This window comes from Spermophilus citellus (genome assembly GCF_964194105.1).
Source record: "Spermophilus citellus genome assembly, chromosome: 3".
NCBI classification, from domain to species: domain Eukaryota; kingdom Metazoa; phylum Chordata; class Mammalia; order Rodentia; family Sciuridae; genus Spermophilus; species Spermophilus citellus.
The window spans coordinates 77,192,684-77,205,546 of NC_138184.1; the positions used below are offsets into that span (position 1 = coordinate 77,192,684).

Genomic DNA, 12,863 nt, shown 5'->3' on the forward strand with positions numbered 1-12,863 from the left:
TCATAGGATATTGTGAGTGTAATAAGTGCCCCTGAATCTGTTCACTTGTAAATGGTTAATTTCATGTTAGATAAATTTCACCTTGTCCTAAACTCATGACGTCTCCCCGAAAGGATGCCCACCAGACTTTCTTGGGTGTCCTTTTCTGTAACTGCTTGATTGAGGCACAATTCACATTCCACACAAGTCACCACTAAAATGAGTAGCTTGAGGATCTTGGCGTACTCCAGAGCCGTGCAGTTGATTTAGGATGTGTCACCACCACACCCTTTCACGGTGGCCTCAAGTCCCCTGGGGGTCCTGGGCAACCACGCATCACACAAGTTAGTTACTCCTGAATATAATAAATCTAAAAGTTGAATGAGGACCCATGTGATAGTCGCATCCTGAGCATTGATAACTCTTTCATCTCTTTTTTCAATAGTGACACTACTGAAACCTAACTCTCGTGCCCTTACGACTCATCTATTCAAAGTGTGCCGTTCAGTGGTCCTCGTAACATTCAGGGAATAGTTCCATGGTCACGTCCTGGATCCTTCCATGGCTCTTGGGGTTTTAACCTAAGAATGGAATTGCTGGGTCCTGTGGTCGCTCTATCCAACCTTCAGAAGAGTTACCAGATGTTTTCCAAAGTGGGAGCAGGAAGTGGTTGTGGTTTTGATTTGCATTCTCCTCTTTCATCTCTTAAAAGATAGGTTTCTTGCCGGGAGCGGTGGCGCACACCTGTCATCCCAGCAGCTCGGGAGGCTGAGGCAGGAGGATCATGAATTCAAAGCCAGCCTCAGCAACTTAATGAGGCCCTAAGCAACTCAGTGAGACGCTGTTTCTAAATAAGATACAAAATAGGGCTGGGGATGGGGCTCAGTGGTTGAGGGCCCCCGAGTTCAATCCCCAGCACCAAAAAAAAAAAAAAAAAAAAAAAAAAGGTTTCTTTGCAGTTTATCTCAACAAATATTGAAGAAACGAGAGAGTCTGTCCTGGAGAGTCTTGCAGCCTGGATTCAGGTGGTAGCACACAGCTGCCCTGTTCTAAGTGGTTTTCATCCTAACTGTCTTTGGAATTAGAAGTCAGATCTGCACCTGAGCTGCCCAAGCCCGAGTCACCAGCCACCCAGGACTGTTTAAATGCATCAAAATGAAACTAAAAATCCAGTTCCTCAGACTCACTGACCACATCGCAAGTGCGTGCAGGCCACACATGCTGGTGGCTGCCGTACTGGACAGCGAGGCAGTAGGACAGTTTCATCTCAGAATATTCTAGTTATCAGACAATACTGGCCCAGAAGCTTGATGATGGGCACATTTTTATCATTTAAATCCTTTGACATTTAAGATTTTCCCTGTGGGCCAGGATAATGTCAACCTTTGTAAATGTCCTGTGTGCTTTTGAACTAAAATAAGTATTCTGGGGTTTGTCAGGTACAGTGTTCTTCGGGTGTCAGTTAATTGTGGTGTTTAGATTTCAATGTCTTGCTGGGGGGTTTGTTTTCTCTTTTTTACCTTTGTTTTCTGCCAATTTCTATCAGATCCCTCACGATGAGACCACTTGAGTAAACTGCAGCTCAGTAAGTACAAATAGTGGAGTACTATGCAATTCTGAAAAATAATGAGGAATGTCTCTCTAATCAACTTCAAAGTGATATCCGAGATAAATATCCCAGTGAAAAGCCGAGGGGAAAAAATAGCATGTAGAGTTTGCAAATATTTGTCCTACAAAGGAGGGAAGCAGACTGACACAGGAATCTGCTGATATTTTTAAAGAAACAATTCTTAGCAATTCTAATATTTTTAAATGGTCGTTCACAGGAGGAGAGAAGGAATAGAGGGGGAAGGGTAGGGGGCTGATTCTCTAAATTCATTTTGTTTTTTGGAACCATTGAATGTTTTACATAATAATAAAACAAAATTACCTTTAGAAATCAATTTCCCAAAATAAACAGTACAAGGAAAGAAATGGACCTCAGTTGAGTGTATCTCATTTCTGGAACAGCTCTGTGGAGATCAGCTCTCTCAAGGAAATTCAGAAACGTGAATCCATGCACTGAAGCGTACCCTAAGGACAAGGAATTCAAAAAAATCTCAGCGTGTTGCCGTGATCATGCTGGTGATGGGGTCGATGTTGTTGAGACTCTTGTGTATTTGGCGTGGAACATGGCCAGTGAGAAACTGCTCGTATCGCTGAATTGGAATTGGAATGGAAGAAAGGGGAAGAGATAAAGGAAAATTTAAATATAAACCTCTTAGAGATGTATCGTGTTGCTAGAATCAGAGGGAACTCGTGTTATATTTTAACAAACACCGGCTTGGGCTCTCTACTGAAAACACCTAGAAACACGGATCCTCCCAGAAGCAGGGAGCCCCCAGCCTCTGTCTTCCCACCGAGAAACCAGAGCCGGGATCAGAGGTCTGTGAACACGTGGCTCGGTATCCTTAAAGGCACGTCCAGAGGATTTGCTATCCCCCTTCACAGGTTCCCAGCTGCCCAAAATGGTAGCCTCAATAAAGCTAGTGATTGTCATAGAACCATCAAATACACATAAGCCCACGAACACACAGAATGCTATTCAAGAGCTCATTGTCACCTTGGAACAATGAGTCACTCTGGGCCAACTCACTCTTCTGAAATCTACCAGCCAAGCATTTATTCTGTCTTCCCTTTATGAATTCCACTACAGGGCCACCAAAACACGACAAGGAAATCGCCACCTCATAAACACGGGACCAAGGACAGCTTGCGAATGTCACTGGTTTTGCAAACTCCTAAGTCTGGCATCTTGGAAAAAGTGGCTTGCCCTGCGCACCTCCTGCGGGAAGTGCTCCCCGCCCCCCTGCCTGTGATAGGCCAGCACAGATCCATCCTGGGTCTGCTCAGGCCTCGGAATCCAACTACCCCTTTGCGGGGGAAATGTAGGAGAAAAAGGAACCTGTTTGGTTAGAGTAGGGAGACATCTGGTGGCCGGTCTGTTTCTTTAAAAAAAAAAAAAAAACAACATTATGAAAATTTTCCAATTTACACAAAGTGAACAGGAGAGTCTGAAAACCCCCTCCCAGGACCCGTCATCCAGTTTCAGCAGTTATTAACAGGCGGCCTTTGTACTCTCACTGATCCCTGCACCCACCCTCCAGCCCTGGATCATGGGTCTTCAGTTCAGTGTTATTAAACACATACCCATGAGCTGGGCCTGGGGCTCAGGGGCAGAGCCCTTGCCTGGCGTGTGTGAGGCACTGGGTTCGATTCCAGGCACCACATAAAAATCAATGAATATAATAAAGGTCCATCAACAACTACTATATATATAATTTTTTTAAAAAAGTACACACCGACACGCACCAAACTGTCCCCAAGGATGCTGGCAGACAGCTGCCCTCACGCCTTATCAACCTACAGGATGTTTCCATCGCTCCAGAAACATCCTCTGGGCCACAATCCCCCAAGCAGGCGACGACTGTTGTGTTTTTTTTCACCGTAGATTAGCTTTGCTTGTCCCCGAATGTCACACCAATGGAATCACACAGTGTGCACGCCTTTGTGTCCGGGTCCTTTCAGCGGGCACAATGTCCAGCGAGAGTCATCCGAGCGATGACGTGTCCGCGTTGTGTCCCTTCTGTGGCGAGCTCCTTGTGTGATACAGATGTTCCCCTCCATTCTCCGGCTGAAGGGTATCTGGACCGTTTCCAGTTGGGGCCATTATGAGCCAAGCGGAGCATGGGCCGAACTTCGAGTTCAAGTCTCTTTGTGGCACTGCTCACGCTTCTCTGTGTAAATTCTTGGGAATGCGATTGCTGGATCAAAGGAGAGAGGCCTAGGTTAACTTCATTAGAAGCTGCCAGGCCTTTTTCTAGAGTGGCCACATGCCTTTTCCATTCCTGCCAGCCATGGACGTGCACTTCAGCCAGCTCTGCATCCTCACCAGTATTTGGTGTGTAAGTATTTTTGGGCGGGGGACCATTGGAGATTGAACCCAGGGGTGCATAACCACTGAGTCACATCCCCAGCCCTTTTATATTGAGACAGGGTCTCACTAAGTTGCTTTGGGCCTCACTATTGCTGAGGCTGGTTTTGAACTTACAATCCTCCTGCCTCAGCCTCCCGAGTCCCTGGGATTACCGGCATGCACTACCACACCTGTCCTGGTGTTGCAGATTGTTTTAATGTTAACCGTTCTGGGGTATCTCCTTGTGATTTCAATTTGCACTTCCCTGATGATAAATGAGCTGAATACTTTTCAATGTTCTTATTGGTCATTTACCTTCCTTTGTAACTTGTTCACTCCTTTTTTAAAAATTAAAAAAAAATAGTTGTAGATGGGCACAATACCTTTATTTTATTTATTTTTATGGGGTGCCAAGGATCAAACCCAGTGCCTCATATGTTCGAGGCAAGAGTTCTGCCACTGAGCCACAATCCCAGCCCTGCATTCCTGTCTTTTGCCCAATTTTTATGGGGATAGTCTTTTTATTATTCAGCCATAGCTATCTTTATTCAAGATACAAATCCTTGTAGCTATGTACTTTTGAATATTTTTTGCCTTTTTATTTTCTAGCATGCCTTTCTGATAAGAAGCTTTATAGTTGCTAAAGTCTATTTTCTTTAATTATTATTTCTTCCTGTGTCCTCAAAACATTTTGTCTTTTTCTGGTTGCAAAGATATTCCTCTTGTTTTCCTCTAATGGCATTTTAGAGTTTACATTAACATTTAGGGCTAAGATCCATCTCAAGTTTATAAATATACTTATCTATGTATAGACCCATGGTGTAAGGTAGGGATTGAATGCAATTTTTTTTTGTCTGTCTGTTGTTTGTTTGTGGGTCTGCAGCAGTAGCTGAACCCATGGTGTAAGGTAGGGATTGAATGCAATTTTTTTTGTCTGTCTGTTGTTTGTTTGTGGGTCTGCAGCAGTAGCTGAACCGTTGCTTGAGAAGAATTTTCATTTCTGCACTGAATTATTTGGTACTTGGGTCAAAAAACACCTGGACTATATAGGAGAGCCTTTTACTTCCGTCTTGATTACTTAAAGCTAGGAAATGTGAGTCCTCGGACTCTGTTTTTGTTTCCAAGGTTGGGTTGGTTATCTAGGACCTCTGCCTGTCTGCCCCTGGGGTCCAAATTCACCCTCAGCACCTGCTTTGCAATAATGTGATGTGAATTTAGCCCCTAGAGGGCGCTGGAGGGACGGTGCCATGGCTCTTCCTGGTTCCCCTGGGTCTGCTCTGCTTTTCCTGGTTTGGCTGGGCAGGTGTGGGCGGGGTGGGATATGCCTGCGTGCCCAGAGCCCACAGTCCCTTGGTGACCTCGCAGCCCTGGCCTAAGGCCTGATGATCATGTTGCCACAGTCCTATATACTACATGACACAGGTGTGGTAGGTTCCAGGCCTCACATCTACAGCTGGCCACTCCCAGGGTGATCGCCCTTCGCCCTTAGATGGTGGTCATGGCTCACAACATTCCTGTGCCTCAGTTTCCTCGTCTGCACAGGGGTGTGAGAACAGCAGCTCCTAGGGTCAGAATGAGGGTTACCTGAGATGATACTCGCCCAGCCCTCAGCATACCATTTTACGGTGTCAGTAAGCCGCTGTTGCTATTGTCACACACACACACATACAGACACACACTTGTGTGTCACTGAATGATAAGGAGGTGTTGAGAAATGCATCCTTAGCCAGTTCTGTCCTGTGAATGTCACGGGCCTCGATGGCAGAGCCTACACACACCTGGACTATAGAGGATGGCCCTTTACTTCTGGCTGCACATCCAAACAGCAGGCCACTGTCCATACCCCGCAGTCAGCGGTACCCCTGTGGCAGGTGTGAATCTAAACAGAAAAGGGGACGTACTGTCCAAATAGCCTATAGGAACTTTCTGGCTGCAGTTGAACCCTGGCTCGGGGCTCTCCCAGGGCCGAGCACGAGACGTGGAGTAAAAACTCTGAATGGAGGAGCAGCTGAGGAATGTTCTGTCTCCTGTAGAAAGAAGAGGTGAGGAGGGAGCACATCCGTCTGCACATGGAGGGGACGCTGACGGCCCGCGACAAGGTCGGGGTGCAGGATTTTGTGCTGCTGGACGCGCACACCAGCGAATCCGCCTTCGTGGACAATCTTCGCAAGCGCTTCAACGAGAACCTCATCTACGTAACTAACCCCCTCCTCAGCTGAGCCCCGCGATTGCTTGCTCTCTCCCCCCCTTCACAGCCTCCATGATGGGAACCGGGTCACTTTGTCCATCAGCCATCTAGAGGAGGCTGAGGGATCACTGCCAGACGCACTCTGATCCTTCATGCTGAGGCTTTCTGGTGGCCAGTGACAGAGTCTCGACTCACACTGGCCATGGTCGCAAAACGGAATGGACCCACATAGCCTTTAGGGTCCAGGAACGGATCTAGGATTTCAGATGATGTCCCAAGGCGTCCTTCTCCCTCTCTCTGTTCTGCTCTTTTGTACCTGATTCTGTCTTGGGCTGCCTCTCTGCTTTGTGGCATGATGGGCATCAGCTCCAGGGTGACATTTTGTCAGCCCAGTATTGCTACTGAGAAGGGAGCTCGTCTTCAGGAGACAGGTTTAGCAAGTATCCCAGAGCTGATGAAATTGGCTCTGATGGCCGCATCTTGGGTCACTTGCCTGTCTTGGCCAGTCCCCCTGGCTGGGAATGAGGAGCATCCAGAGTGGGCAGCCTGGGTCACCAGACCCACCCTGAGTGAGAGGTAGGTAGGAGCAGAGCCCCCGGCTATACGGAGTGAGAGCTGGAGAAGAGCGTTCCTTAAAGAAATCTGCTGAAAGAAAGGGGACATAAGCCGGGCGTGGTGACACACACCTGTAATCCCAGCAACTTGGGAGGCTGAGGCAGGAGGATCGTAGGTTCAAAGCCCCACTCAGCCACTCAGTGAGACCCTGTCTCTAAATAAAATATTAAAAAGGCTGGCGATGGGGCTCAGTGGTTAAGCCCCCCTGGGTTCAATCCCTGGTACCAAAAGAAAGAAAAGAAAAAGATCCATCTTGCACAGATGACCCAAGAATAGCTTAGATGCAACTACTTAAAAAAGAGAGAGAGAGAAAATAAGAGATGTCCCACCACATCCTGTAAATCTTCAAAGGTCAACACTGTGACATTTTTCAAAACCTCTTCTCAGATTGATCTTGTTGCATCGAGTAGTGGCCAGTTTTTATTACCATTTATGTTCACACCCAATTTGATTGGCGTTCCAAGTGAATTCCCCCTAGGTAAATTGATAGAGTCTCTGTGTGTGTCATGGTGTGTTAATTTTCTTGAGATTTTATTAGCTTTTGTTAAGAGTAAATTAGATAATCAGAAGAAGTCTAAAAATAATGTGTCTCATAGCTAGTTCGTAATGGTTCCTGTGCTGTTGAGACCACATTTTTTCAGAAGAAATGAACAAGGTGTTCCTTAGAATATATATTCTATAGCTTCCAACTTTCAGAATTAGAACCCTTAATTGTACAAAAGGGAAAAAAAATCAAGCTAATTCTCTATAAAAGCGAAGGAGAAATAACCTCACATGAAGGACAAATGGGATGATAGAATCTTCGTGACCAATTTAAACAGATAGATTCCAGGACAATCTTCCACCCCTGAGACCAGGTTTCTATGATTTGAGTGATGCAAATTTTAGTCAGAATCCTCTTCTTTGTTTCGGTTCTGTTCGAGTTTGTCCTGGAGATTAGAAGCGTCGGTTAGAACCCTTGGAGCCAGGTCCTACCCAGAGCTTTGGTACCTCCAGCGTTGACACCAACCAACTCAACATCTGAAAATACCAGATGCGTTTTCAAAGGAGCCCAAATAGTCATCTTTTCTGTAAAAGATCTTAGAGCTTTTTGGTCTCTAATTAGTCTTAGGTCAGTGGCTACCTTGAAAATATAAGTACTTGAACATTTGGGTAGGGATAGAGGCTGACACCCAAGTCTGGAGAAGCCGGCCTGGTGTAGGGGTACCTCGCCCTGTCTCAGAAGGCTGGTGGGTGCTGTGGCCCTGCACATCCGGGGGGACTTGGTGAGGCCTGGATCAGCTCCGGTGCTCCTCATAAAGCTGCTCATTTGCATGACAGCTCCAGCTCTCAGTGGTGGGGACAGCCACGCCTGCCCATCAGCTGGACACCGTCTCTGCTCATTCACCACTAGCTCTGCATCTTGGAGTTCACTCTGATGTCACCTCCTTAAAGAAGGCTTCTCTCAGCCCACGAGCTAACGTGGCCCTCCTGAGTCTCCACGCCCTCAGTTCCTACCCGTCAGCCACCTTCTCGACACTTCCCTGTCCCCAGCTGTCTCCCAGCCCTCCCCAAACAGACCCCGGGCAGCAGAGGCCCCACCTGTCCCATTTGCCGTGCCCTCGCCCCAGCCCCGAGCAAACACGGGGAGCATAATGTGCGACCGTCTTTGGTTGTTGGAGCTGCTCACTTGTCCTGTGGTCCCTTCCTCCAGACCTACATCGGGACGCTCCTGGTGTCTGTGAATCCCTACCAGGAGCTGGGGATCTACACCGTGAGCCAGATGGAACTCTACCAAGGGGTCAGTTTCTTTGAGCTGCCGCCGCATGTGTGAGTAACAGCCACACGTTTCCCCGCCCCCCTCCCTTCTGCCAACCCACCGTCCATCCTTCTATCCGTCCACCCACCGTCCACCCATTCAAACCCTCCATGCCTGTCCTGAGGTTCTTCCTCCATGGTCGTTAACGTGTAGAAGTGTGTTCATTTCACGTGGGAAATAAGTCAGAGCAGTTGGAATGTCACAGCCATTTTGGAATCTCAGCTTAAAGAGAGATGGAATCTTTGTGTAAAGGTTGGGAACCCCGAGTGCGGCCAGAGCGGTGTCTTCTCTGGACGTGGACTGCTTACAGGGCCATCTGTGGGTGCCTGAGAATCAGGGTGGCTAAGGATGTCCACTGGGTGGGACCTCAGCAGGCCACCCTCATCCACAGATGAGCTGTCTTCTGTCTGCTCTACAGGTGCTGGCAGGCTGGGTTGAATTTCTTCTCTCTCTGGTCGACTTCTGGGCTGATGCTTCTGTTCTCCCCCCCACTTGTCTTTAATTCAGTTTTCCGACTTCCCACGATGCTGATAAACCTTTCTGCCTCCCCCACTGTGTCCAGCTCTTGGGAGACCTTCCCGATCTGTGCTCTGATTTTGGAGATGAAGGCTCTCTGATTCCTCCACCTCTTGTCCTAAAGTTATTGCAGAAGTTTGCAGACCTCACTGGTCTCCTGTCTCTACATTCTTACTACTTTAGGCTTCAAGGGAAAGAGATGATATTCTATCTATTGAATTATTTGATATTCAGACAAGATCCTATTTCCACCTAGAGTTATTAGAACATCTCCTGGGGACGTCACGTAGTACCTGGCTTATTCTTATACAAACTGTAGGTGGATTTAAAAAAATAATTAAATTGGTGGGGTCAGGGTTGTAGTCCAATGGCAGAGCACTTGCCTAGCATGCATGAGACCCTGGGTTCCATCCCCAGCACCAGATAAATACACTTGGTAAATTTGGAAACATATTCCCACCACTGCTGAGATCCTTCACTTTAACCCTTTCGTTGGGTGAGTTTTAAAATTGACCACTCTTTGTGTTCCATCAGTCACTGGATCATGACTGTCCGTCTCAGCTCAATGTCCTGGTGCCCACAGTAGGGCATGGCTTCCAGGAGGCAGGGTCCTTTGTCACTGCCAGGGGATAACAGCACCGAAACCACCCTGTCTCTGCCCCCCCTCTCCAGCTACGCCATAGCGGACAACGCTTACCGCATGATGTGCTCGGAGCTCAACAACCACTTCATCCTCATCTCTGGAGAGAGCGGGGCGGGGAAAACCGAGGCCTCCAAGAAGATCCTGCAGTATTTCGCAGTGACCTGCCCAATGACCGAGTCGCTACAGATAGCCCGCGACAGGCTGCTGCTCTCCAATCCAGTGCTGGAGGTAAGTGACCAGCCTCTGAGGACCATGGAGGGGAGTTCCGGGCAGAGTTCCTCTGCCTGGGCAGGACAGTCGAAGTGGGCAGGTCACTGTTGAGGAAAGGGCTCTCACCCGCAGTGTCACGCTGAGGACATCTGGCCAGCTTGGATCCTAATCCAGGGTGGACAGTCACCAGGAAGCTTCAGCAGGGATCCCAGGGCCTCTCACCCATCCATAGGACGGTCCTAGTCATAGCACCTGCCTCTTGAGAGGGTTTGAGGGTTACACAGTTGAATGCACAAAAAGTACCCGCAGAGTTACCAGTGGTCTTTGTTATTAATATAATTCTTTTTCGGGGTTGAGGATTGAACTCAGGGGCACTCGACCACTGAGCCCCATCCCCAGCCCTATTTTGTATTTTATTTAGAGACAGGGTCTCCCTGAGTGGCTTAGGACCTCCCTGTTGCTGAGGCTGGCTTTGAACTCGATCCTCCTGCCTCAGCCTCCCAAGCCGCTGGGATGACAGGCGTGCATCACTGCGCCCAGCTAATGTTCCTTATCACAGCCGTCATCCCTCTGATTCCATTTCCTGCACTTGCTAGGTGATCTCGTGCACGTCCATCTCTCCTGTGCTTTTGATATAAGAGACGTTTCTGGCTGCAGGAATTTCCCGGTAGACCCTTTGAGCCAAACAATTTTGTTATGAGAAGGGGTCTGGTGTTGGGGAATGTCAGCTGAGCAAGCAGTTCCCTTGTAGAAGGAGATGTGTGTCCTCCCTGCTCCCCCCCCACCCCCCCTCTGTTTTCATGATGAGCATGTTATTTGGGGCCAGGAATTTTTCAAGCAAGATGGGTTTAAATGACAGTGCATGACACTCTGTGTCCCAAGGCTTTTGGAAATGCCAAAACTCTCCGGAACGACAACTCCAGCCGGTTTGGAAAATACATGGACATCCAGTTTGACTTTCAGGTACGCGGAATTCCTATTACGGGTGGGTGGGGTCCTCTTATTCTGCCAGGAGGAGCCCCAACACGCGGTACCTTGAGGTGGGAAGGCGGCTCCAACAGGTGAAAGATCTAGGGACAGTGCTTGCCCGTCTGTCTGCACTACTGACCTGCACCCTCTGCGGGCTGCTCTTCTCCATTCTGTCATTTTGCCACTTGAAATACACATTCTTGTTACCCATGTGTGCCAATCCTTTATTTAGTTAGTTAGTTTTGTCTTTTGGATACCAAGGATTGAACTCTGGGGCACTCGACCACTGAGCCCCATCCCCAGCCCTATTTTGTATTTTATTTAGAGACAGAGTCTCACTGAGTTGCTTAGGGCCTCACTTTGGCTGGGGCTGGCTTTGAACTCCCGATCCTCCTGCCTCAGCCTCCCCAGCCGCTGAGATGACAGGCCTGTGCCACTGTGCCCGGCCAGCAGTCCTGTTTTGAGAGGACTTGATGTCTATCAACAGGAGGAGAATGGCTAGTTAAATTGTGGTGTATTCACACAAAGCATTATACCGAGGGGATGGCAAATGAACACAGTTTCATATAACGTGGCTGGTCTTGGTACTACACCAGGTGCCAGTGTGATGACATTAAAGCTTGAAAATAAAAGTAAGCAACGTACAATGTAGGTGTGCCTACCTGTGAGGGGGCGGGGGGTCAGCAAACTTTCTTGGGACCAGAGAGGAAATGTTTCAGACTTTGCAAGTCACACAGCTTTCGCCACGATTCATCTCTGAGGTTTTGCCAAAGTCGTCATTGATGGTACATAAGTAAATGAGCATCCAGAATGAGTATGCTTGCCTTGCACTCAGAATTGACATGGGGCTATTGCACAGGGGTAGACAAGTTTCTCAAGGACACCAGCTCTCTGGGGGTGCAGGTCAGCCATGGAAACACCCAGGCTGCCCTTCCCCTGAGGCTGGTGGGTGGTCCTGCCTGCAGCGTGCATAGACTTTGAAAGACACTTGATAATTGTGCATATTTTAAAATTCATAACAGCCCAACACATAGGCCCTAAACTGGAAATGACATGAATCTTGGGGATAGCCCCATGAATTTTTGCATTTCTATCTAGCCGTGTATTTTCCGGTCAGATGAAGATATTAAAATTTCCAGCATCCAGAAACTTCTCCCATAACAACCCCCTTCCCCAGGGTGAACAGTATCCTGACCTCTAGAATCACAGATTCATGTGGCTGGTTCTTGAACTGGATATCAGTGGAGTTATACAGTATGTTCTATTTTATATCTGGTTTGTCTTAATTGACATTCTATAGATTTGTCCATGTTCTTGCTGATAGGAGTTGCTCATTTTATAATTGTCTGTTCTCCTGTTGATGAACTTTTGGGTTGTTTGCAATTGGAAGTTATTGCAAACAGTGCTCTGAACATCCTTGCACATTTCTTTTAATAAGTAGAAGAACTTATTCATGTTGGTAGATATTCAAAAGTGGAATTATTGAGTTTTTTTGGGGTTTGTTTTTGGTCCTGAAGATTGAGCTCAGAGGTGCTTTACTACTGAGCCACACCCCCAACCCTATTTTATATTTTATTTAGAGCCAGGGCCTCACTGAGTTGCTGAGCACCTCACTTTTGCTGAGGCTGGCCTTGAACTCCCAATCCTCCTACCTCAGCCTCCTGAGCTACTGGGATGACAGGTGTGCACCACCACGCCTGTTTCAAGTATTTAGCTCAATTTTATTTGGGTTGTTTGTTCCTTCTTATTAATTAGCAAGAATTCTATATATGGTCTGAAAAAAAAGAGGCTTTATTGGATGCATTACTTAAAATAATAAGTATGACAATGTGCATAATTAAGACATGAGGATAGATATAGAGGCCAGTGGACTAGAATAGAGTTCAGAAAGATCTCCCCCCCACACACATACTTGTGGCCAAAGCACCCTGGTGATTCAGTGGGGATAGGATCACCTTCCCAGTAAATGATGCTGATCGACTGGGATATC

The 12,863-nt window shown here is 47.6% G+C and overlaps 1 protein-coding gene across 1 annotated transcript in view; it reads left to right on the forward strand.

Annotated features, from left to right (window-relative positions):
* Positions 1-5,973: 5,973 nt before the first annotated feature.
* Positions 5,974-12,863, forward strand: part of MYO1H (myosin IH) — a gene marked incomplete at its 3' end in the record, with an annotated part of 38,391 nt that continues 31,501 nt past the window's right edge. Inside the window, exons 1-4 of the mRNA XM_081283379.1 lie at positions 5,974-6,129; positions 8,431-8,546; positions 9,724-9,922; positions 10,787-10,867. Of these exons, the coding sequence (XP_081139505.1) occupies positions 6,004-6,129; positions 8,431-8,546; positions 9,724-9,922; positions 10,787-10,867 (522 nt within the window). The 5' untranslated portion in view covers positions 5,974-6,003. The remainder of the gene's footprint in view (positions 6,130-8,430; positions 8,547-9,723; positions 9,923-10,786; positions 10,868-12,863) is intronic.